This window comes from Pristis pectinata, chromosome 13 (assembly GCF_009764475.1).
Source record: "Pristis pectinata isolate sPriPec2 chromosome 13, sPriPec2.1.pri, whole genome shotgun sequence".
Lineage (NCBI taxonomy): Eukaryota > Metazoa > Chordata > Chondrichthyes > Rhinopristiformes > Pristidae > Pristis > Pristis pectinata.
Window position 1 is genome coordinate 40,498,428 of NC_067417.1, and position 25,360 is coordinate 40,523,787.

Genomic DNA, 25,360 nt, shown 5'->3' on the forward strand with positions numbered 1-25,360 from the left:
TTCTAGAATGACTCTTCAATCCAACCACATGAAGGGAAATTTATCAACAGCACCTCCCAAAATAATAACAACAGAAGGCTCACAGGAACTCTATTGCCTCCAAGTTGCATACTGCTGTGCTGCATTGTTACTGGGTCAAAATCCTGAACACCTTACCCAGCATTGGTGCCGGAGTGTGGCGACTCATTGCAAGCTGCTCCCTGCAGATCTGCTCATTACTTTCACTATAATCATTCTATACTTTTAAATTTCCTTGTAGCTGTGACACTTTACTCTGTATTCTGTTCTTGTTTTTACCCTGTCCTACCTCAATGCTCTCTATACTATCTCAATGCACTGTTGATCTGTACGAACAGTATGCAAGACAAGTTTTCCACTGTACCTCGGTACAAATGACAATAATAAACCAATTCACCCCATGGACTACAATGATCCAAGAAAGCACCTCAATACAGCCCTGCCTGGAAGACCAATCCAGTTATTCATTGCACTGCTGCACAACATCCATTCTTTGTTCACAGTTTAATTTTAAACCATGCCTAGCTTAGTTTCTTAAAATATTTCGATAGGATCACCTCTCATTTACCTCTTTTCAATGTCAAAAGACCCAGATTTTCTATCCTGCCTGCATAACTCTGTCCACACACTGCAGGAGTTATTCTCTGCACTCCTCTTTAGGGCTTGTTAGTTCCCCTCAAGCCTCAAGGACTACCCTTGAGAGCACGTCAATGGTACGAGCCAGCTTCATCTTGATCACGTTGTGTAGCACAGACCAATTGCTGAAGTGCAAACAATGTGTCTGGCAGTTAGTTTGTGTAGTGTGAATGAGCACGATTAACTTCAGCCCAATGTAGACATAATATTACTTGGCCTGGTGATAAGACATAATTATGATATATTTAGCAAATATTTTATTGCAAGCACTGTGTTTTTGAGTTGGGCAGAAAAATCAAGACTTAAATCCTGACCACATCCTTCTGAACGAGCAAACTGAAGTATACATTGTAGATCAGAGATTCCTCAGTTATCTATTTGAAGACCAATACTTCTGCCTGCGGTTTCAGTATTCATACCAACTCCACATCTGCACAAGGATTTGGGAAAGCTACCATTAGGCACCACTGGAATGGGATCTAGTAATCTCTTGACTGGGATTCTCACTGTCTCACTGCAGCGGCACAGTGACGCAGCCAGAAGAGCTGCTGCATCGTAGCACCAGACACCCAGGTTCAACCCTGAGTGTGTGGGTTTCCTCCCACACCCCAAGGACATGTGGGTTTGTAGATTAATAGATCACTGTACATTGCCTCTAGTGTGAAGATGAATGGTAGAATTGGGGGGCGGGGGGGGGGGGTGCGAGAGAAAAAAAAGGGGAACGATGTTGATGGGAATATGAGAACAGAATCTGGGATTAATGCAGGATTAGTGTAAATGGATGGTTAACATAGACTCAATATGGGCCAAAAGTGTCTCCATAGTGTCTGTTTCTGTAGTAGAGCAGGGAAAGAGATCCCTGGCATAATGGAGTGGGTGGGCTGAAGGTTAAAATCAAATAAAAAAAAGAATGCTCTTCTTTTAACTCCAATTGAGTGGAGTAAACTGTGAGAAAGCAGTAAGAGTTAAGCAAAATAAGAGGATCAGAAACTCTGGTTTTATAATCTGACTCGTGATTCTCAATATCCACAGTCAGCTTTAATGAAAGCTGAAAGCCCCAGAAGAACAATGCAAGCACGCTGCCTGTCACAGACAGCGGCAACTAAAAGTAGGTCAGAGAAAGCAATCCGAGAACAGCAGGTCTCATATATCCCAACCTCTTTTATTGTGCTTTTTTTTGTTGTATTGCAAGGCAAAAATTATTTACCCTTTTACATAAGTATCAGAAAGTTTCCAGTAAATATTTTAAAAACTTGCCCAAAAGCAAAAATTGCACTTTTAACAGCGTGAAGCCACATTTGGCAAGGTTAAAACTGCTCCTGCTCACAGCTGTTAATGAAATGAAAGTCACTATAAACTGTCAAGACACTACAGAATTATTTCATGATTCGATTTACAGCTTCAGATAGGCAAGAGTCTAAATTGCACTTCTTATAATAATTCTACATCTCTTCTCTAATAATTTACAGAATTTACACCTGTATATCAAACAATTCTGAACTCCATTTGGACTCACATTCATAACTCCAGTCAACAGTCTGGCCTCATTTGCACACTGCCCGAAAGCGTTGGAACAAAAGATTGCACTGGTTTTATTTTTAGAAGGGAACACAGCAGTTCTGCATGTAGTTGAACTTAGTTTGCTGCAACCTGGGGACCTTCTGGAATCAAAGAAGCGAAGAAGGTTTTGAAGAATACCCACGCTTTATTCACAAATGTCGTCCTATTCACTTCAGCTTCAGGGGCCAGGGTAGTGTCCCTGACATCATCACTTCCAGAATATTTCACTCTTTCACGATCTTGCTCCGGTGTCTCACTCTGAAATTCACACACCAAGCAAATCAGCAAGTCATTCCATTTGATTTTTAACTTCACAAACATTAATCATAAATCCAAACATATGACTTTAAGTCTAGAATTACTCTCTCCCAACCTTAAAACACTTTTTAAAAAAAAATTAATTGTTCATAGAATGTGGATGTTGCTGGCACACCATCTGTAGTTGCTCCTGAACCAAGAACAAACCACATTTACTGGAACCTGCATTTATATGATACCTTTCGAAGTCCCAGGGCACTTCACTGGAACATTACTGGACAGAATTTAAACACTCAGCCACATATTAGGAAATGTGATACGACATTTGAGAGTGAGGAAATTTCAGAAGTTAGGGAGATGCAGGGATTCAATGAAGGTTGTAGGGCTGGAGGACATTACAGACAAAGGGTGAGAAGAAGCAAGAAAAAAAGTGACCTATATGAGAGAGGTTTTGAACATATTTGAAGCACTGGGCATCTTTGCCATTAGGGACTGGGCATTGAAGTTATTTGCTTATACAAGCTCTGCACCACCAAAAAGGAACTATAATAGTCAATTTGTACTATAGACGGCACAACAAGGAAACTGACAGGCAGACAGTACAATAACCTTTGGTGGCTTTCACAAAGGGATACTTCAAATAAGCTTTGTGGCTTGTTTGTAAAGGCATAGTGTTGTGTGTCCAGTTGAGCTTTTTGTACATTGTCAGTTACAAAACCATTTTAGGTTTACAGTGACAACATCCCCAGAAGGTTACAAGACAACGCAACTGAAATGGAAAAGAAACCAATGCAGCATAATCCATAATTCAGTACACACTACGGTTCTTCAATCAAACTGCATGGCAGCTTTACAACTACAAGGATGACAGTTTGCACTTTGGTGGTCAACTGTGTTAATCATCATCTAGTGTGGCTCAGAAGCACAACTCTGGAATGCCACCTCTACTGTACTTGCTGCAGATGAAGTCAGTGGGTTGAGGAGGAGGAACACTTCCTGCTAACTTTGCTCTGGACCAGACAGGAATTGGGTAATGTTACTTATGAGGTCGATGGTGGATCTATGTTGGCAAATGTAAAACGAGTGCATGGATGAACTGTAATGTTTGTTCATTCATGTCTGAGACAAAAATAAAACAGGAAGTGTGGCTCAAGCATACTGATAAAGGAATTTAGGATAATATTAGATCCATAGGTTCTATAGATATGTGAAGAGAATCTCTTACAGTCAGAAAGAGGGGAATTTATAATGGGGAACAAAGGAATGGCACACAATTTGAACAAATACTTTGGTTGTCTTCACAGAAGAGGATACAAATAACCTCACAGGAATGTTAGGGACACATAGGGTCTAGTGAGAGGGAGGAACTGAAGGAAATCGTTATTAGAGAGTGTTAGGGGAAACTGATGGGATTGAAGGCTGAGGAGTCCCTGGGGCCAATAGTCTGCACTTCAGGGTACTTATGGAAGTGGTGCGAGAAACAGTGCACGTATTGATGGTCATTTTCCAACATTCTTTAGACTCTGGAACAGTTTCTATGAATTGGAGGGTGACTAATGTAACCCACTATTTAGAAGAGGAGAGCGAGAGAAAGAAAAAAAAAGAAACAGGGGATTATAAACCAGTTAGCCTGACATCAGTAGTGGGTAAAATACTGAAAACATTAAACACGTAACAGCAGGGCACGTAAGAAACAGTTTCAGTCTGGTCAAGTTCAGCATGAATTTACAAAAGTGAGATCATGTTTGACAAGTTGACTGGAATTTTTTTTTGAGGATGTAACTGGTAGGACGGAGAACCAGTGGATGTTTTGCATTTGGACCTTCAGATGTTGACACAAGAAGTCACTGTGTAAAGTTAAAACCTATGGGATGCAGGGTGATGTACTGCAACGCAATGGATAGAGAACTGGTGGGCAGACAGGAAACAAAGTAATAATAAACAAGGCCTCTCCTGAGTGATATGCAATGGCTAGTGGGGCACTATAGGGTTCGGTGCTCAGAACCCAATTATTCACAATATATTGTACAGTCATTTAGATGAGGGAATTAAATGTAATGTCTCTATGTTTGTGTACAAGACAAAGCTGGGTGGAGTGTGAGCTTCGAGGAGGATTCAGAGAGGCTCCAGAATGACTTGGAATAAGTTGATTAAATGGGAAAATGCATGGCAGATATCATGTGGATAAATGTCAGATTATCCACTTCAGTGGCAAAAACAGGAAGGCAAATTATATGAATGGCAAGCAATTAGGAAGGAGAGGTGTAGTGACTCCTGAGGGTTCCTGTGCATCAGCAAAGGAAAGCAAGCGTGTAGGTGCAGCAAGTGATTAAAGGTTGCAATTGGTACATTGGCCTTCATAGCAAGAGGGACTTAGAACACAAGCAGGGATGTTTACCAGAAATGTACAGGGCCATGGAGAGTCCACACCGAGTATTGTATGTAGTTTAAGTCTCACAAAAGGCTCACCAGATTGATTCCTGGGAAGGCAGGATTGATGCATGGAGGAAGATTGGGATGATCAGGCTTATAAATCACTGGAGTTTGGAAGAACAAGATGGAATCTCATTGAAACTTTTAAAATCCTGACAGGATTGGACAGATTAGATGCAGGAAAGATATTCCTGATGGAGGTCCCCCTGGTATCACAACCCAAGGATGCAGGGTAGATCATTTAGGACTGAGACGAGGAGACATTTTTTCCTCCCAAAGAGTGTTGGGCCCATGGAATCCTCTACCACAGACCAAGTCGTAAAATTTATTCAAGGAGGAGTTAGATATGGTTCTAAAGGCCAAAGACATCAAGGAAATGGGGAGAAAGAAACTTAATATGGATGATCAGCTATGATTATATTGAATGGCAGAGCAGGCTCAAAGTCTGAATGGTCTGCTCCTACACTTTGTTTCTACAAGTTCCAGTGAACACAGTCTAAAAGGTCCCTGTGTCACCATTTGGAGGCACAATAGGAGACTAGCTGATGTTCAGACCAACTATTGAAAGGAAGAGACGCAATCACTGGCTCTTCCTGTTGCACTGCTGTTAGCAATGGTGTAGAATGAAAGTGAGAAGTGCACCAGCACACAAAGTTAACAGCGAGTGGTACACTAACCCTCTTAACTATACCCATTTCTTAAAGTAGCAATGTCACAGTGTTAAAAAGAGTAATTTGTAGTAAACCTTATCAGATGCAATGATATACATGACCTCCTCAACGTGAATGGTACCAGAACAGTGTTACATCACTGTTGACTTCACTTCACCCCATGCAATTCTTACTGCATTGAAGAACAGGCCAAGTACCTGGTAGTTTATTGTTTTAATGAACTCACAATTTCTCTGGTGAGTTTGTGGTTCAAAGTAGTTTCTGCTACCCACAAGGGGTCAATCCCAAGGACTAACTTCTGGGCAGGTTGAGCAATTTCCATTTGTTGTTGGAGTGGACACTCCATTGTAAATCCTCAATCCAATACTTCAGTCACACAATGACATTGCTTGGTTCATTGTCCACAAACAACGGGATCTTTCACTGTGATTCTTCCCCAGATATTGAACAAGGCAAAGCCTTAAGTCACACAACCAATGGGAAGTTTATTATTCGCTGGTATAAACCATACACTTGAAACCCCATAAAGCTTGGCCTTTACCAATGTACACCACCAAGCAAGTTGCATCTCTGAACTGGGAGAATCTGAACAACATATAGGACAAAATAAAACTATGCATTTCACAATATGCTGGAGAATGCACACCAGGCATCTGACTGAAAAGGCAATTACATTTAATAAAATCCAAAATGAGAATTTTAATTTTAATCATAGATTTGGTTTGAAGTCCTGAGTAACATCTACCTACTCCTTCTGTATGGACGACCTGAAGATTTGCTCCATGACCTTAAAAAAAAATTACTCTGCACTCAGCATCTCCCTACAAGAAAACAACCATAAACTTCAACACCCATGTAATCTTCGGAATCACAGGTACAGTACTGACACCAACACCATTGGCTTCATGGGGAGTTTTCAAACAGCAATTCAACCAAGCAAATTTCAGAGGTCTTGGTCAATTATGTTTACAAACTTTAGATTAAGCAGGGGTATCCTCAATAAAATCAGTACAAGGATTTTTATTTCCTTTGACCAATAACAGCTGTCATTTTACTTGCACTGTGTCCTTCCTCAAAATAAATTGTACAAATTCTACCAACCTCTTCTTGCACATCATCCTGGTTGTCTTGATTCTGTTGACGTTCCCCATTTCCATGATTTGGATTAGCTTCCTGCAAAGGCACATTGTCATTTGGCATTGGCTGCACTGGTGCTGGATGTCTGAATGGAAACCAACCAGCATGATGTCTGCAGGGAAACAGCAGGACACAAACTTCATCATCAGATCGCATCATGTAGCTGACAGGAAGATTATTCAAACTTGGAAGGTGTGCAACATTTAATTTTCAATTAGCTCCAATGGGAGATTTTGCTTTTGGAATACACTAGATTAACAAACATTCAATCAAAACTAGCTCAACATGGAGGATTCTTCACTGGATCCAGTAAAAGAATGAGCAGAAAGAGCCAAGTAGAAAAATTAGAACACAATCAATGATGACCATAGAATATGACTTTGAGATAGGGATTGACAAAACTGCAAACAAGGACCATAGTGTAAGACTTGAGAAAAGCAAACTTGAGGGCCTGGGAAAATTAGATATATTAAGAAAAAGGACATTTAAGCAACAAAGTGAAACTGCAAGTGCTGAAAGCATACACCACCAGGCTCAAGGACAGCTTCTATGCAGTTGTAATAAGAATATTGAATGGTCCCCTAGTACAATAAGATGGACTCTTGACCTCACAATCTACCTCGTTATGGACTTGCACTTTATTGTCTGTCTACACTGCACTTTCCATGTAACTGTAACACTTTATTCCACATTCTGTTATTGTTTTCCCTTGTACAACCTCATTGCACTGATGTGATGGAATGATCTGTATGGATGGCATGCAAAAGTTTTTCACTGTACCTCGATACATGTGACGATAATAAACCAATTTACATTATTGCAGTTGAAAGACATTCTGGTAAACAAAACCTTAGTAGTGCTTCAATTAAAAGGCACAAGAGGAAAAGTTGAGGCTAAGAGCAAACACTATGATTGTGAGCAACAGGACACAGCACCAAGGAAAATAGGAAGAAATTCTTTGAAAAGTCAAAACAAAACTAGGAAGGAAGAAAGGAACCATGAAATTATCAAGGAACCAAAATAAAAACAAGGACAGGGAGGGAAAATGCAGGATAAAACCATAGATAGTAATAATAGCCGAAATCTTAAGTACTTTGCTTCAATATTCATCAGGAAGACCACGGGTGGCATTGGAAGGTGAGATTAGAAATGATATATCCACATTTAGATTAGAAGCATAATTATTGAACGAATCCAACTCAAAGAGGAAGAAACCTTGCTCCAGATGGATTACACTGATACACCAAAAATAATTGAGATGAGAGAAGGCAGAGACATTACATACATTTCATAATTTGTTAGAGAAACCTTTGAATGTCAGAGGAACATTTAAGGTAATGTTATATCTACATTAATGAAGGGGGACTACATCTAGGGAACTATATAGCTGGTAGGGAAAATAATGGAATTACAAAACACAGCAGTGAGGTATTATATTTTAGTAGGAAAATCAAGGCACAAACTGCTGAGAAAGTGGGGCTGAGGAGCAAACGCTGGCCATAATGGAATCGGCAGACTGCTTGTAACTTTCTGAATTTTCTATTCAATTAAAAAGGATTAGCGGAGCCTTTGAAAGAGGCTCCAAATTCACCACTGCCTTTAAGTACACATAAAAATAATTTCCATATTGGTTGTGTGGATTTATTTTTTTAGTTCATTCACATAAGATGGTGGTAATTTTGTCCTCTGATAGTTCTTTAAACGTGCTACTGCTGACCACTTCCTGCTACGTGCTCAGCCAGGATCATCCTATCTACTGGGGCATCAGCTTGCAGTAATATTATGAGCAGAGTGAATGGGATGGATTGAGTGGAAGAGGATTGGTTGAACTTAATTACTACCCAGGTAATTTTAAGATGACAAGTTAAGAGTCAACCACATTGAATTATATTTAGGCCAAATCAGACTGTGGAGTTTTTTCTCCCTCCACCCCCCCCCTCTTCCCCACCCCCCCCCCCCCAGAAGGATATGTTCAAATCAAATAGTTCCTGATCATTATGGTTATTATTCCAGATTTATTTGAAAGCAAATTCCCGGATACCTTGGTGGGATTAGCTCAGGGTTTGGAATTATTCATCCAAACAAATTCTGAATGTACATTAAGGTGGAAAGAGCTCCTTCCTCAGTAGAGTAGCCTGCCCATACAGTAAGAAAATACTTGCACCACTGTGGGAAGCTTCTGATCATGGTCCAATATACAATAGCCCAGACTTACCAGAGAAAAGTCATTGGTTCCATGTGCGACTGCTGCTGTTACCTCACATAATTGACCAAGTGTGTTTGGGACTTGTGTCCAAGCAGTAGAGTGCCAATTTCCTGAAGTTCCCAGCAGTAACACTGGGAGATCTGTCCACTGAACCTGTGCCAGGTTAGACCAGGTTCAGTGACTCCATTCATTTTGTTTGAGAGGAACAGTGGCAATTTATATGCATTTGAATTGAATGAGTTATATTTCACTGTTTTAGTTCTATTAACTTTTAATTTTAAAAGCTTTAAGAGTATGATTTTTTTTTAATAGTTTTTTTTAATGTTTTTATTATTATGAATATCAGGACATTCACACTGTCATTTCAACAGTAAGTTTGGGGTTTACAATTGCACGGTTCTGTGGTCAGAAGGTTCTCATCAATTGGGTCAGAGGTGGCTTCATTCAGGAAGCTGCTGCTGGGAAATCTACTGCAGACCAAGTGGAGAGGGGACTGCCAAATGCTCCTAGGAATGTCTGGAAATTCTGTGTCATATCAGATATACAGGAAATGCTCCACAAAATGGTTCATTTATTTCTATGATTTGTCCCCACTGGTTTTCAGTAGATGAAAAGTGGAGATGGAAGATGTGACTGGGAGTGATTAAACTACCACAGTCTCTATCCATTCAACCCATTATTAACAGAATCAAAGAATCCAAAATCAGTGTTAAGACAACAAAGCCTCAAATAAAAAAGGTTAAGCAAGACCAAAGTGAGGTTAGAGTGTAGAAGGAATCTCAGCAGCAAAGATCTCATTAATTGAACCCACCCTTGCTCGCTGTATTTATTGGAGCTTGGGTGCTTAGTTTACAGGCCCTGATCCTTCCACAGCAAAGGCAGCATCAGAAAAAAAAAATGCATAAACTCAAAATCACAAACCAACTCAAGTAAAACACGTCATGAAGTGCAGCACACTGTTGTTGCTGACCTCACTCCCAACTCGTCAGCTGCAAATCCTCTGCAGGGATTCCTCCCTTCCCACACACCTCAGAACACACGCCAACAGTCACTACGAAGGCTTCGTCTCCCGGCAGTTTGCTAGAGAACAGCATTGACTCGATGATGTCAGTCTTTGACTCAACTTTGGTTGCCTGGTGATTCACAGGCAGAATGATGGTAATGGCCAGGAGAGGGGCAACAATCATGAGATCTTGTGGTTATTAATGGAAGAAAAAGTTACTGCAATATAATAGCTAAACAAATCCAAACAATGATTTCCAAACATGGTCAAAACAAAAAGCTGCAGGGAGCTTTGAAAGTGATTTCATCTGCGGATTTTAAGCAATTGTTTTGTGTATCATTACTTAAGAAGTATGTCATCTAGTTCATTCTCTTCAATTGGTCAGATTGATTGGTAGGTGAAGCACTGACGTCACTAAAAACCATAATCGAATCCAGCATCAGTTTCCCTCCCAGAAATTTTCCCAGTGATTTTGTGCCATTTTTCCTCCTCCAAACTGTTCTGCTCCCACTCTTTCACCACCTTGAGAACAATAAACACATTCAAAGAAAGTGCCACAGGTGCCACCATAACAATGTAGTCTCCACAAGATTAAATAAATTAATGGAAAAATCCAACATGCCTCATTATATTGGCAACCCCACCACATGTAGAACTAGTGCGCAAATGAGAACTATGTGGGGCTCCATGGTTAGTAAAGGTCTGGCCAGATACAGAATTTGATGCCGTCAGAGAACTACAGGATACTTACAGATACATCAGGAGCATGGCGCTCGCCACCAACACCACACGACTCAGCGATGAATAGAAGTAAACAATGCTCAGGAAAAAGCAGGCACGGGCAGCCAGGTAGAGCCAATCCAACCAATCTCTGTTCAATTCATCATCATCATCCATCACGGGGCCTCCCTGTGCATTCATCCGCAGGTTCTGGTTTGCTGGAGGGTTGTTGAGTTGAGGTAGTGGAACATTCTGATCAGCAGGTAGGTTGACTAGAGGTGGTTGGTTGGGTAGTGCTGCTGGAGTCCCTGGTGTAACCACTGGTTGATGTTGGGAGTTGGTGGCGGCAGCAGCAGCAGCGACTGCAGCCTGGCTATAAAGAGAACAAATCCATTCAGAAATAAACTGATAACAACAGAGATGCTCCATTACTGGATGAGCTTTGACTGGATAATCAGACAATTGGCCCCAGACAGCATAAAGTGATTAATATTAGTACACTTCAAGTTACTAAACACTATTACTACTTACTTGAAAAGAATCCAATGGATCGCCCTTAGTGACACAAGAGACTGAAGGAGCTGGAATCTAGAGTTTAAAAAAAAACAGACTGCTGGAGGAACTCAGAAAGGTTGTGCAGCATCTGTGAAGGGAACGGGATTGTCGAGGTTTCAGGTCAAGACCCTGCATCAGGACTGGATCATCCTCGGTGTTTGTCACTGGAATCTGGAGTTGTTAACCGAGATATTTCCCAATGCGTGGAAGAGGATCTCAGACAAATCCAAATGAAATGATGTTTCCACCCAGCTTTCTGAGATCATCTCATACTTTAGGATCAAATTTAAACCAAGGGACAGCAGTTCCTCGAGCACGATCCAACATTATGTCAACACTATTTGCCCACATTTGATCCATGTCTCTCAATGCTCTGAATTTGTAAACAAAAAACTATCAATCCAATTGTTGAAGATGTCAATTGACCCAGCTTCACAACCTTTTAAGGAAGGGAATTCCATATTTCAATATCAAGAGATGACTTGATTCAGGGCTGGTGTACATTTTCTGCCCAATAGTCCATTCAGTCCTAAAAAGGGATCTCTTCACATCCTGGAGATAAGCCAACAATTGTTTGTTTGTCTACGTGCTGGTGCAAGTTCTTCAACTGCGCTGCCACATGACCAAGTTCAACAGTTTAATGCCAAGGTCTTGTTCTGGATGGGTTCAGAGAAACAGTTGTGGCGGACATAAAAATTTATTTAAATGGTTTGAGCACAAGTAGTTCAAAAAAAAAGGGGAAATAAAGAACAGAAGGCCAATAATTCATGGAGCTTAGGGAAAGATTCACATAACTCATTAACAGTCTTTTAATAGAACAGGACCACAGGTAAATATTCAGCCAATGACTACCTCAGGTGTTGGCACCAGTCAGCAGGAAGCCTCTCTTTAAATCTACAACAACGTGCAGGTTGGAGCTGCAGCTGGCAGTGACCACACCAGCCCTTTGCTACGTGGTAGTTGGCTGTAGAAGTAAACGGCAGAGTCCAGCCCAGAATCAGTGAATACAGTGCTCACAACTCTCCTCAGGGAGGTGCATGAATACCTACCAATATAACCGATAACACTAATGGGCAAGATTACTCAGGTTTTGCTGACAGCCAATACCCAAATCTGCCTCCCCCACCCCATAAAGCTACTGAAATCTGTATACAACATCACTGGCACAGGTAGGCTCAGTGGGTGGTGTTATCCATTCAGAAATCTCAGTGAACTCAATGAGCCTTTCACCTCCTTCAGCACAAACTGATCAGCCAGTGTGGGCGTGGGCACTGGCGGAAGGAGCATTCCATGTACCCTGCTACATCTGCATTTCCTTGCACTCCAAGATGGAAGTTATTCTGGGAGCAAGACATTTCAATAGCACCGTAATTGGTACAGTGAAATGCAAGTTTTATGGATGAAGAGAATACTAAAAATCCTTCACTTGCATTCAAACTTCAAGTTAGAGATATTTAAAAATACAAATAATTGCACCACAATGAGTATAGTTTGGGCATCTTGTGTAACTACGTACACAATCTGCAATATTTCCTTTGGTACATGACCAGGAGAGCACGTGTTCTGATGAAGACCACGAGCAATCTATGGTCACAATACTGTACCAGAATTTGCAAAAAGGATGAGGGGTAGGAAGCAGTAATTATCCTAGGAAACTCTTCACTTTCAGTTAAAAAGATAAATCCACAGGTACTTACTATTGCATGTAGTATTGCCTTGCGTACATCTGCTGGAACCACAGGATTTGCTGAGAGCTGTACAGATTGTATGCGGCCAGACCAGACATTCCCACTGGACTCTGGAGCTCTTCCCTTGCAGGCCTTTCAATGGCAAAGAGAAATCCACAATAAATCCACCGCAATATAAACAAAGGTCAAGTCAATGATCAAGGATACTCTGCTCCCACTTACCAGGCACCGTAGGCCCAAGGGAACGTGTTGGGTGCTCTGTGCCGAAGACCATCTGCTGCTCCTGATGTAGGGACAGTGAGGCTATCCTGGCCAGAAGCTGTGGGGGCAGCTGGTTGCTGCTTGCAATAAAAGAGAAAAAAATGCCAACTAGTTAAACAAATGAGGAAGAGTGTGACCTGAAGACAAACTAAACAAGATGTCATTGAAACTTCTAATCTGCCTTTTTCTCCCCCCCCCCTCCCCCACCTTCCTTTCAAAAGTCCCATTTCTACTTTCCAAAAGTTAATCTTGGGCTCAGAAATAACTCTCAGCTGCAGCTCCACTCAAGTCTTTCTGCTTTGTTCACTTCTGGTTTTGTTTCTCTACTCTGCGATCCACAACACGTGATTTCCCATTACAAGAGCAGACTTGCTAGAAGACTGGTGTACACTTTCTGCCTGATACATACTTGTTGGATAGGCATATGGAGGAACGTGAGATAGAGGGATATGCGGGAGGGAGGGGTTAGGTAGTGTGAGGGTGGTCTGATGGACGGCACGACACGGTGGGCCGAAGGGCCTGTTTTGTGCTGTATGGTTCTATGGTTCCAAAAAGGCATCACTTCACCCTTTGGGGCCAATAATTGTCTTAAGGCTCGACTTGCAATAGAACCATCTTTTGTTCTGTCCCTTCAATTATAATTTTTAGTGGGATCAAAATTAACCCTAACTAGTAATAGGAAACAGCTAGCAGCAAATAGACACTGTCTCACATTCCACCTGATGTTCTTTGTCACTGAAGTCAATATCCAGGCGACCAATATACCATCACTTATACTTCTACTGCAATGACACTGACTAAATCCATTCACAAATCAATCAAGTCCCAATGCACAGTGCATAAACTAAAATTTAAATATTAGGAGCAAGAACAGAAACAACCTCCAATTAGATTCCCTCCCCTCCCCCTCCATAGAATTCTTGCAGAAAACAAATCAATTATGGTACAAATAACTTGTTCTGAGCTCACAGCTGAGCAACTTGCATTACCACAAACCATGCAAATTTACAAAGCAAGGGGAACATACTGGTGAAAATAGGTTTCCGTCTGCTCAACACGCACCTGTTTTCATTCTGTGGACAGCTATAATGATAGTTCAAAGCAGGAACTGGCAAACTTCACTCCTCCTCTTAATACATTTCTCTGCACTGACTCAAAGCTGAACCAATTTTTCCCCTCCCTCCACAATGTAGTAAATTGCTACTGAATTCATCATCTCTTTACAAATATCCTTTGTATCTGATGCTATCCTGCATGGCTACTATATTGCTCCAGTTATAATTTCAGAATTTTACTGCTGGTATCTTTTAAGAAATCCATAAGCACAGAATCACCATCCTTAATCCAGCATACAGAGGGACAATACTTGACAATTACATCATGTCTTGAATGCAGGAAAGATCTCAAACACTTCAAAAAGGGAAGAAAGTAACCACTAATTTTTATGAAAGTTACAAGGACAGAGGTTTGTTTAAAGATCCGGGTATTCAATGGCTTTGAAAGGTGGGGAGAAGTGAACAGGCAGAACGGGTGACAGATGCAGTTCAGAACTCAAGACTCCAGCTCCTGACAAGCACCTCCCTCATGGCTCGCAGGAGTTATACAGAAGGAAGCAACTTGTGTCTTTTAATTCATCAGGACATCCTGAATCACTTTATAGTTTACTGCTTCTGAAGTTTGGTCACTACCTGCTTATTAATAAATGAGACAGTTGATATGAATACAGTTTGGGATGAAACACACAATTGAGATTAATTCTAAATGTTGGTTTAAGGATAATTGTTGGACTGATCACAGGGAGAAACTGCAGCCCCACCCGTTCTTTGAATATTGCCAGGAGATACTTTGGCCTTAGCCAAAAATCTCAGCCACAAAACATCTCCTCCACCAGCACAGCTGCCCTCACAGGACTGTACTGTAGCATCAGCCTAGGTTATAGCTTCAGATCTTTTGAGGTTGGAGTTTGAACTCATGAGTAGAGGCAGTGCTCAGAATCAGTTCGTCGAAAAGTGAAGGAGAGAATAGGAATCACAGACTCTCAAGCTCACCAGTGGAAGTACTGTGGCTAAGTCACAATATCTGACTCAGAATGGAGGGGCTCAGCATCAAAACAAGGAATTCAACGTAATAGAGAGTCTTGGAGGGCATGAAATGGCCACAAAACCTTCACTGATGGCAAGCGTCCTATACAAATGGGATGGATCCACAATCTTTGCATAGATAAATGATTCTAGTGTGGTAGTCGCATTCAATTGCACAGAAAAGTACAACTTACAGGTGTTTTCATTTTAGACAAGTACTGAACTGAGCAACAGTCATGATTTTTAGTCTTCATATCAGAGAAAATTGGCAATGTCATCGCTTGCATAATGACACAGACTTTTAAAGCATCTATTGCATACAGACGCATGCACACTTTATTCCCGATCCCCAACCTTATACTTTTACCTTCACACTTGCTGCTTGCGTAGATTTGGTTCCACTTTTAACATTACAGACCAAGTGAATGGTGTGGTACTGGTCAGACTGCAGGAAACAAATGAGAGGGGTAAGACAATTAGCACAAGGTCCACCCCTGGTACTTCAAGTCAATCAAGCAGCATTTGGTCTACGAGATCTCAAAAAGGGACTGCACGCTAAAGTTTGTATTCTGACTGGTATTTTCTCAATTCCATGAAAGTGAACATTCTTTCTATCTCTATTCAATCAACATCCTTTACATTATAAATAAAACTAAAAGCTAAAAGTAGTAGTGAACAATGAAATATGTGCAAGTTACCATCATAATGGAAAACATTAGTTTGGTCAATGTCTTCATTTTACTTCCCTTAATAATAACCCATCCTAGTCCCATGATATGTCATGAATCCAAACAAATAACATTAACCAGCACTTGTATGGTTCTTAAATGTGTACATAAACAAGGCAAGCTTATGACTAATGCGGCCAAGAATGCAGCAGCTTCTAACATCCAGCATTTCACTTTATGCTTTTCACCCTGGGATCAAATCCTGCCCAGAGATAAAAATCCATTGGGAATAGTGGCTCGGAGTAGGCCAGTTAATTCTTCATCCTCGGAAATCATGATAGATGTGTAACTGAACTCTGTATATTCACATTTCCCCATATCTCTTAATACTTTGGGTTAAGGAAAGTCAATCCACGAGCAACTTAAAGCTAACAGCTGATCCAGCATCAGTTGTCATTTGCAAGGTTCTCAATTTCTAACAGCCTTCGGATGGTTTTCAGTCTCAAACTAATGCGGGATGTGAATTTTTTTGCTAAAACAATCAGGGGCTGTATGGAGAGCACTAGGAATTCCTAGGCAAGGCACAGGAGCACCATTTACCCCGAAGACCTGTGCCACATGGTGAGCAGAGGAACACTGTGGAGGCTGCATCAACACTGGGCCATCAACTGGACCTTTATTCAGAACCATGTCTAGACTAGGCACCATATAAGTGGGCAGGCACAAGTCTGCCATTGTATAGCACTGATTTGATACCGGTGGGTACAGATCTCTTTCTGAAACTAAATGCAGAGAGTTCTTTGAAAGAGCTGGCACGGGGTCAATGGGTGCAAGATCCTTTGAAATGCCACCCTTGACACAGCCTCCCTCTCAAATTTCACTCTTGATGGAGACGAGCATGTTAACGAGGGATTCCCAGATAAAAATTGATGCTACAGCTGGCACTGATTTCTGAGAGTAGACGGGTGGGGGGTGGAAAAAGAGCAAGAATTGGGAAATATGCATCTTCCAGAAGATAGACATGAACAATTAAATTTTAAAAAGAACTTAGCTTTAATGTAGTTTTTTCCTAAATAGCCTGGTGAGCCACAATTTGAGTCTGCCTCCAAATGCAACAGAAAACATTTTGAGGGCTGTGCATTCAGATTTCAGAGATAGTATCAGGTAGATATTATATTATACTATATTTTGTTTTCCCCTTTCACTTATTTCAGATCATCTTATCCTATGTTCGGGGTTACAAGTTTGGCTCATGCTGCTCCTGGGATCTTCTGACATTCAATGGGGCTTGCTGTGGATCTGCCTACAACCTGTTCCTTATAGTTGGAATACAACATTGGCGATCCTAACCAACCTCTGGCTGTAAAAGTGTTTCCTGAACACACTGCCCAAGTTCTCTCTCCCCAGAGTAGCTAACCAACAGTTCCCATCTCTTCTATCAGTTCACCTCAATATCTTGAAACTCTTCCAATTAGATACAAATCTGTAACAATTCAAACTGCATTCTTAGCAATTATGTGATGTTGCACATGACTGTCAATAATTCAATGTGGATTGGTATTGCCAATTAGATATGTCACAGGTCTGTATTGTGGAGTTAGTAGAAGGAAGATTGACTGCAAGGACTGAAGCCAGTGTAAAAGCATTCAGCCAAGGAACTTCAGTCTGCCTAAATCTTTGCTCTTCAAGAGGTGTAAACTAGCACCAAATGTGTAAATTGCTTAATGTGTTGCATTCATGCAATGACATCAGCATTTCAAGCAGTAACAGATACACAGCCAAAACACATTTGCTTATTGACAGCATTTTGAAATGCCATGCTCACTATTTTATTCAATGCACACCCAATACTTGGATAGAAAGTACAAACTTGAATCTTGACAGAACTTTTCACAACTCAGTTCCTGGTGCCAGGTTAGGATTTTAGTGACTCTTTCAACAAGGTCCCATGTGGCAGATTGGTCAATAAAGTTAAAGGCAATGGGATCAAAGGAAGAGTGGCAAACTGACACAACATTAGCTCCTTGGCAGAATGCAAAAAGTAATGAGTGATGGGAGCTTTTGTGACTGTAGACTGAGGTCCCACAGGACTCAATACTCAGTTCCTCACTTTGTAATGTACATTGATGGTTTAGATACAAATGTATAGGGTACAATAAAGATGCAGAAATACAAAAATTCTCTGTGTGGTTGGAGGTGGGGGGGGGGGGGGAGGGGGAAAGAAGCCTGGTCAGTTAGCAAAGTGGCAAGTTAAACTTAATCCAGCATTTATGGAACTGAAGCAAGATAAAGGAATACCTTGATAACCTTCCGCTTATTGTGTAAGTGGAGGAACAGAGGGACCTTGGGGAGTGTGCCCACAGATACTTAAAAGGCAGGGATTTAGGTCAATAAGATGGCTATAAAAAGGCACATTGGATGCTTTCCTGTATTAGTTTTGGCATAGAATTCAAGAGCAGGGGTGTATACTATTAATGTACACAGCACTAGTTTAGCCCTTAGCTTGAGCACAGCATAATTCTGGCGATCACATTACAAGCAACACACGACTACGTTGGAAAGGGTGCAGAAAAGTTTGACGTGGGTGTTCCCCAGATTGAAGAACTGTAGCTACGAGGAATGATCAGATAAACCAAGGCGGTTTTCTTCTGTAATTGACCTATTATTGTCACATGTCCCAAGATACAGCAAAAGACTGTTTTGAATGTCATCCATACAGATCATTCTAAAACACAAGTACATCAGGGTAGTACAAAGGGTAAAGCAATAACAGAATACAGGATATAGCATTACAGTTATAGAGAAAGTACAGTGCAGGTAGAGAACAAGGTGCAAAGGCCACGATGAGGTAAATTGTGAGGGCAAGAGTTCATTTTTATTGTACAAGAAGTCCAGTCAAGAGTTTTACAACAGCGGGATAGAAGCTGTCCTTGAGCCTAGTGGTGTAGTGGTGCGTTTTTTCTAACTTTTGCCTGATTTTGTTGGGGGGGGGGGGTGGTGTGAAGAAGAGATAAAAGAGCATGGCTAGGGTGGGAGGGGTCTTTGATTATATTGGATTCTACTGGGGGGCAAGTATTAGTCAGGAAACCTGGAAACCTCCCTCTCTTCAAAATAGTGCAAAGGAATCAGTTATGCCCATTCAAAAGGACAGGCACAACGTGAATTTAACCATGTAAACAATGGCACCTCTGACAATGCAGCACTCCCTTAATACTGCATTTAAGTGTGAAACTAAATTATGTGCTTGGATTCCTGTAATGCAGTTTTGAATTTGTGACATTATTCTGAGATAGGAGTGCTAACATAGAACTAGAATGGCCTCCTTAAGGAAGAGAAAGAATTCTTCTCTCTTCCCCCATTCCCCAATGGATCCTTTCACTAAACTAATATAGGAACAACTGCCTCCCAATAGAGTGAGCACAACACCAACAAGCTGAACAGTTTTATCAAATACTGACAGCAAATACATTTGATCAAGCAATCTATTGACAATAAAAATGTTTTTTTTTGTTGCCTCTTCCCCCCACACCCCCCCCCCCCCCTACAGAGGGTTCAGAATACTGACCTTTCTCAGGACATCTCTTAGCAAAAGGTGGTTGGGCAGCAACTTCCCTGAATAAATCAACTTTTGGTCCGATGGTGTCTGGAGAAGCAAACACATAGGAGATTGTGATAATTCAGAGTCATAGATGGCACTGAATGTCTGGGGCTGATTTCAATCCTGCCAACGTTTCAGTGGAGCTTGGTCTATTTGAACCATAAAAAGTGGTCCTGGATTTGCATAGTTTTTTGATCTTAAATTATGGAATTTCCATAAGACACCACATATCAAATTATAATAAAGAACACGGATACCTTCTTGCATGTCACAGTAAAATAAATATTTACCCACACAAACTTCAGTGGACTTCAGTTACTTACTTTTAATGAAGCACTTTTGAGACACTAAAAATGATCTCAGATGGTATATAAAAGCAAATTGTATTATTAAGGTCATGCAGAAAGCTGCAATTTGATCGAGATGATTGAGGAAGTTAATCCAGGAACACAAATACTAATATAGTCACTGTTACATTGCACCAGTTTCATTCCATGCTCTAATGGGAGATTGGTGTACATTTGCAATAGTACACGTTTCAGAGGAAGTGCTTTGCACAAGTTACTTCAAGTTCCAGTGACTTTAGATAAATAAGTTCTCAGAATTTATTATCAAATGCACCGTTTATGTTTGGTTATTCTTTCACCTGCAGTTAGTGGGAACAAAGGGCACATAAATGTCCTTCATCAGAGTCCAAGAGCACAGCACTTGCACAACGTGCACACCAGGAAGGGCAATGAAACTGCTGCGAGCTTCCTTCAGGATTCAAAGTGTTGCTGGGACTAAACTGTAAGCTTCATCAAATGGATCAAATTCAATGGTAAGGTGCAACAAAACAAATATCTGCCCTTTTCAATTAGACATGAATCCTGCTCGTCATGTTCTTGACATTAGCACCACCCACCCATGATTCAAGCTGCTCCCCAATCACTTCCACACAACAAATACTGTCATCTTATACCAACAAGAGGAAAGGCAGACTGAATATCTGCTTCAGCACAAGCTTGTGTAATACCACCCTGTGATTTGCCTACAGTACAGTAAAACACTGATAATCCAGTACTCTCCAGACTTTGGTGATGTTGGACTGGCAGATTTTCCAGACTATTAGATGTTATCCTAATAGTCTGGAAAATCTATCAGTCCAACACCACATACTCAATTGACTTTTTATTGTAAGGTGTTGCACAGTTGGCACAACAAGTTATCTAATGAACCAGGTGGGTTTCACTGGAGTGCGAGAAGCAGAGCCTGATCATGCTCCACTGGAGCAAGGGAAACATCATCCTGTGAGCCAGCCCGAATTCCAAACAACTGGATAATGGATCACTGAATCTTTACTTCATTCAGAAGTGCCAGTAGACATTGCCATTTTTCATCAAAACTTCTTTTTAAAAAAGGCACCAACTCCAAAGAGCCCTCCTGTCCTTACTGCCGTTTCAGCAGACTGCCAAATGCAAGGGTGTGACGGTTATTCCATCCCCACCTGAAGTCCAGATGTACCCACTTCCAGAAAGAGCCACTGAACTGATTAGAATGCAAGTTAGACCTTTACTGCCCTCTGTGAACTGAAAATCCATCAGACAGCCATTACCACCACTTGCCTTAGCTCAAAATGCAGTCAAGCCCAGGACTTTGAATCCCAGTGCTTCTTTTGCTCACTGCCTAAAGTAGCACACCTTTCATGGGAATTCCAAAATACAAATCTAAAAATAGGAAGTGTACGCTGACAGTAACAATTCGAACGTCTAAAGTGGTGAATGGCAAATTAGGTAAGTGGACTTGTCCGCATTAGAATTTCTGTAAAATCTGGAGCTGGATATTGGGAGACATTAAATTTCTTGCCACAGCAACAATGTGACATATACTTAAAGTGTGTACTGACTGCAGGATGAACAAAGATTGCAAAACATATTCCCCTGTAATTTAGAGCAAAGTTCAAACCTCCAGACCAATAACTACTTCCCCACCCCTTACCAGTCACAGAGCAAGTAAGACTGCATGATCTAAACTGATGCTAAACCAGCAGTGACTCATACCTCCTATCCTTCCACATCCTCATTCAGGACAGTATTTGGGAGTAGTTAGGGGTGGTGTTAAGCACAGGTTTAAAAATTCAGTGGTTTCATCATTACACTTAAAACCCATCAAAATTCAATTAAGGGATAATTTTCACTTCAACTAGAAAAAGCAAATAAGTATCTTACCTACAAACTCCTCGAACTACACACCACTGCAAATTGGGTATACTATTCAGTGCAAAATTACTGTGAGGTTCCAGCTCAAGGACACAGAAACAAAATCTTCCCATTCCACTGAATTTAATCCAATAATCTGTTTACAATGTAGTCCCTGCAATATTTTAATCCTGAGGCAAACCCACAACAGTTTCACTTCCCTATTTGAACATGCACATTGCCCAGTTCCCAGACTCCTTCTCACTGGAGGCCATCAACCCTTCAGTAGCCCACTGGATCCTCCAGAAATTAAAAATTAATCTCCAAGGTACCGTACGAGGGGCCCAGGGAGGAGAAAAGAGACAATGGAAGAATTAAAATGCTTGAAGAGACTGCAGATGATAGAATCTGGAGCAAAAAAAAAGATGCTGGAGGAACTCAGCGGGTCAGGTAGCATCTGCAGGGGGAAATGGATAGTCAACATTTTGGGTCGAGACCTTCCATCTGGACTAGAAGCTCCACCGAGTTCCTCCAGCATTTTTTTTTCCCCTCGGATTCCAGCATCCGCAGTCTCGTGTCTCCATATTGAGAGAATTGTTTATCCTTTTTCTTTATTTGTTCTTAGAATATTAGCAATGGTTCCAAAGAAGAGGTTTGACTGCATGGGGGGAATCTGAGGCCCAATGTTACTTCCAGGAATGCGTCAAACCAAGAGCCGGCAATCCGAATGGAGGTACAGATCTGTGTATAACTGGTGCTAAGTCTGTTCCTTTACCAGCCCACCCTCCCACCTTAAAAATCATACTGACAAAGGAGGAGACCATTCAGCCCATCAAGTCAGGTCCTTATAGAACAATCCTCTCATTTTCACCAACTGTTCTGTGTAATAATTCAACCCACCTTTGTATCAGGTCATATGGTTAAAATAGTTAAACATACAAGACGCAACATATCTCCCCAAGGGCAGCTCTAACCGAATTCTGTACTTTGTAAACACTGGTGTAACATGCAGTGCACAAGCCCCTCCTCAACCCCCACCAACCAATCCCCCCCCCGCCAACCAATCCCCCTACACCAACCAACCCGACCCCCGCCAACCAATGCCCCTACACCAACCAACCCGACCCCCGCCAACCAATGCCCCTACACCAACCAACCCGACCCCCGCCAGCCAATGCCCCTACACCAACCAACCCGACCCCCGCCAGCCAATGCCCCTACACCAACCAACCCGACCCCCGCCAGCCAATGCCCCTACACCAACCAACCCGACCCCCGCCAGCCAATGCCCCTACACCAACCAACCCGACCCCCGCCAACCAATGCCCCTACACCAACCAACCCGACCCCCGGCAACCAATGCCCCTACACCAACCAACCCGACCCCCGGCAACCAATGCCCCTACACCAACCAACCCGACCCCCGGCAACCAATCCCCCTACACCAACCAACCCGACCCCCGGCAACCAATCCCCCTACACCAACCAACCCGACCCCCGGCAACCAATCCCCCTACACCAACCAACGCCAACCAATCCCCCTACACCAACCAACCCGACCCCCGGCAACCAATCCCCCTACACCAACCAACCTCAACCAACGCCAACCAATCCCCCTACACCAACCAACCCCCCCCCCCCCAACGCACAAGGACAACCACCCCAGCGAGAGCTCAGGCTGACTCCACCACAGTCCCCCGCACTGACTGTTAGAGCGATGGTCTTAAGGCTTGGAAAGGGGCGCCTGTACAGTTTGCGACCCTGCCGTCAGCTCGACGGTAAACAGGTGCGGAGGAGCCAAGGCCAGAACTTGACAGAAACTTTGATCCGAAGTTTTTCCACCCCGCCCAAGCCTCGCCATAAGTTTGTTTCCACCGGGTTTTAACCCCCGGCACCCAGCCCGTACCCACCGGGTGGCTCGGGTACTGCTCGCTCAGGAAGGTTTTCAGCCTCTGCACCGTCCAGCCCAGCTCCACCAGCAGCCTCTGGTCGCCCTGCGTTTGGTCGGGGGCTTTCACGACCAAGGTCACCGTCTCCTCGCTACTCCCCATCACGCTGAAGCTCACACGCTGCGCCCTGGGCTCTCCCACACCAGCGACTGGCTCCTGGGGGGTCCGGGCTGCGCTGCCAGAGCCGAGTGTGGCTGCCGGCGATTGGTCGCGGCGAGCGGAGACGTGGAGCTCACAGGAGTCCCGGCTGATGCAACCGGAGCGACGACACCACCCCTCGCCGGCCAAACACTGCTGGTTGCTTCACTTGGGACTTTCCTCTTTCGAGCTCCTCTTCCAGAGTCCCGCCCCCGCCTCGCCCCAAAACAGTCCCTTCCACTGAGGGACTCAGTGGGTCAGGCAGTGTCTGTGGAGGGAAACGGGCAGTCGACGTTTCGGGTCGGGGCCGTTCATCAGGACTGGAAGTGCAGAGGTGGGGAAAGTACTTTGTTGCTATTTAAATAATTTCCATCTCAAAGCCACTGTTGAATCTGCTTCCACCCTCCCCCCGCCGATCATAACACACTCCCCTGTGCTTTTAGAACATATTTTAGCTTCCACTTTTCACAGGAAGGATCCAGTTCTCATTGTAAAGTCAAAAAAAAACTGCAGATGATGGGAAATCCGAAATAAAATCAGAAAACGGTGGGGATACTTAGCAGGTCAGGCAGCATCAATGGAGGGAGCAACAGAGTTGAGGCTTCAGATTGATGACCCTTCATCTGATCAATGAAAGGTCATTGACCTGAAATGTTAACTATTTTCTCTCCACGGATTAATATTTAACAGTTTTTCCCCCCTAGTTTTCATTGGCTTCCTCATGCTAAGCAATTTGTTCATGGGATTGAAAGTAGGTTTGAAGAACATGAAAGCCTCCTTTCCTCCCTCCTCCATTCAGAAATTTCTGGAACCATTTCTGGGTTTAACCTTTACAGCCCTGTGTTCCATATCCAGAGAAACAGCAACAACTTACATCTGAATGCCTCAAAGTGAGGAGAAGGAGAAGACCTGAGGCAGAGAGAGTGCAGTTCTGAGGAAGTGGACAGAGTTAGTTGGTGACAGGTCGTTAATGACAACAATCAGTGACATCACAGTACTGGTAAACTTGCTGTTTTTTGCATTCCTGGTTATGCCCTACTACTATGTCTTAATTTACAATCTTGTACAGGATTTATCTTGTAAGAACAGAGAAGGAGGCCATTCAGCCCATCATGTCCATACTTCCTCCAGGGGAGCAATCCCATTAGTCCCATTCCCCCTCCTTATTTCCCTGTACCCTTGGAACTTTGATACATACCCATCAACTCCTCTCTGGTTCTTTATGCCAGGACTCTATACTAAGGGATAATTTACACTGGCCAATTACCTACCAGCACATAGAATATAGAACAGTACAGCCCAGGAACAGGCCTTTTGGCCCGTGATGTCTGTGCCAAATACAATGCCAAATTAAACCAAATCCCTTCTGCCTGTACAGGATCCATATCCCTCCAGTCCCTCCATACTCTTGTGCTTATCTAACATCCTCCAAATGTCACTATTGTGGCGACTCACCGTCTAGTCGGGCGAACCGGCTCGGCAGTCGGGTCGCGCGGCGTCGGAGCGATGAGGCCCAAGATGGCAGCGGGCCTCGTCTTTCCGAGCGACGGGGAGAACCCGCGTGCGGGAAAGTCCTGATGACGTAGGACTTACGTCATTGCCG

General features: G+C 42.6%; 1 protein-coding gene across 2 annotated transcripts; it reads right to left on the bottom strand.

Moving 5' to 3' along the window:
* Positions 1 to 1,797: 1,797 nt before the first annotated feature.
* Positions 1,798 to 24,087, bottom strand: herpud1 (homocysteine-inducible, endoplasmic reticulum stress-inducible, ubiquitin-like domain member 1). 2 transcript variants are annotated; one of them, XM_052028576.1, is made up of 8 exons: positions 23,581 to 24,087; positions 19,461 to 19,538; positions 15,595 to 15,672; positions 13,108 to 13,223; positions 12,895 to 13,017; positions 10,674 to 11,015; positions 6,678 to 6,825; positions 1,798 to 2,472 (listed from the first exon to the last, which is right to left on the bottom strand). In XM_052028576.1, exons 1-8 carry the CDS (start codon positions 23,719 to 23,721, stop codon positions 2,290 to 2,292), a joined length of 1,209 nt encoding a protein of 402 aa, XP_051884536.1. In that variant the 5' UTR covers positions 23,722 to 24,087; the 3' UTR covers positions 1,798 to 2,289. The 2 variants fall into 2 exon arrangements, with proteins under 2 accessions (XP_051884536.1, XP_051884535.1); XM_052028575.1 differs by having other exon boundaries at positions 13,108 to 13,226; positions 23,581 to 23,958.
* Positions 24,088 to 25,360: the final 1,273 nt, after the last annotated feature.

Coding starts and splice junctions, on each gene's coding strand:
- herpud1 (XM_052028575.1), bottom strand. CDS start 23,721: ATGGGGAGTAGCGAGGAGACGGTGACCTTGGTCGTGAAAGCCCCCGAC. Junction 13,227..15,594: donor CGCAAGCAGCAAGTGTGAAG/GTAAAAGTATAA, acceptor TTTTATTGCAAG/CAGCAACCAGCTGCCCCCAC. Junction 2,473..6,677: donor AGGATGATGTGCAAGAAGAG/GTTGGTAGAATT, acceptor TGTGAATTTCAG/AGTGAGACACCGGAGCAAGA.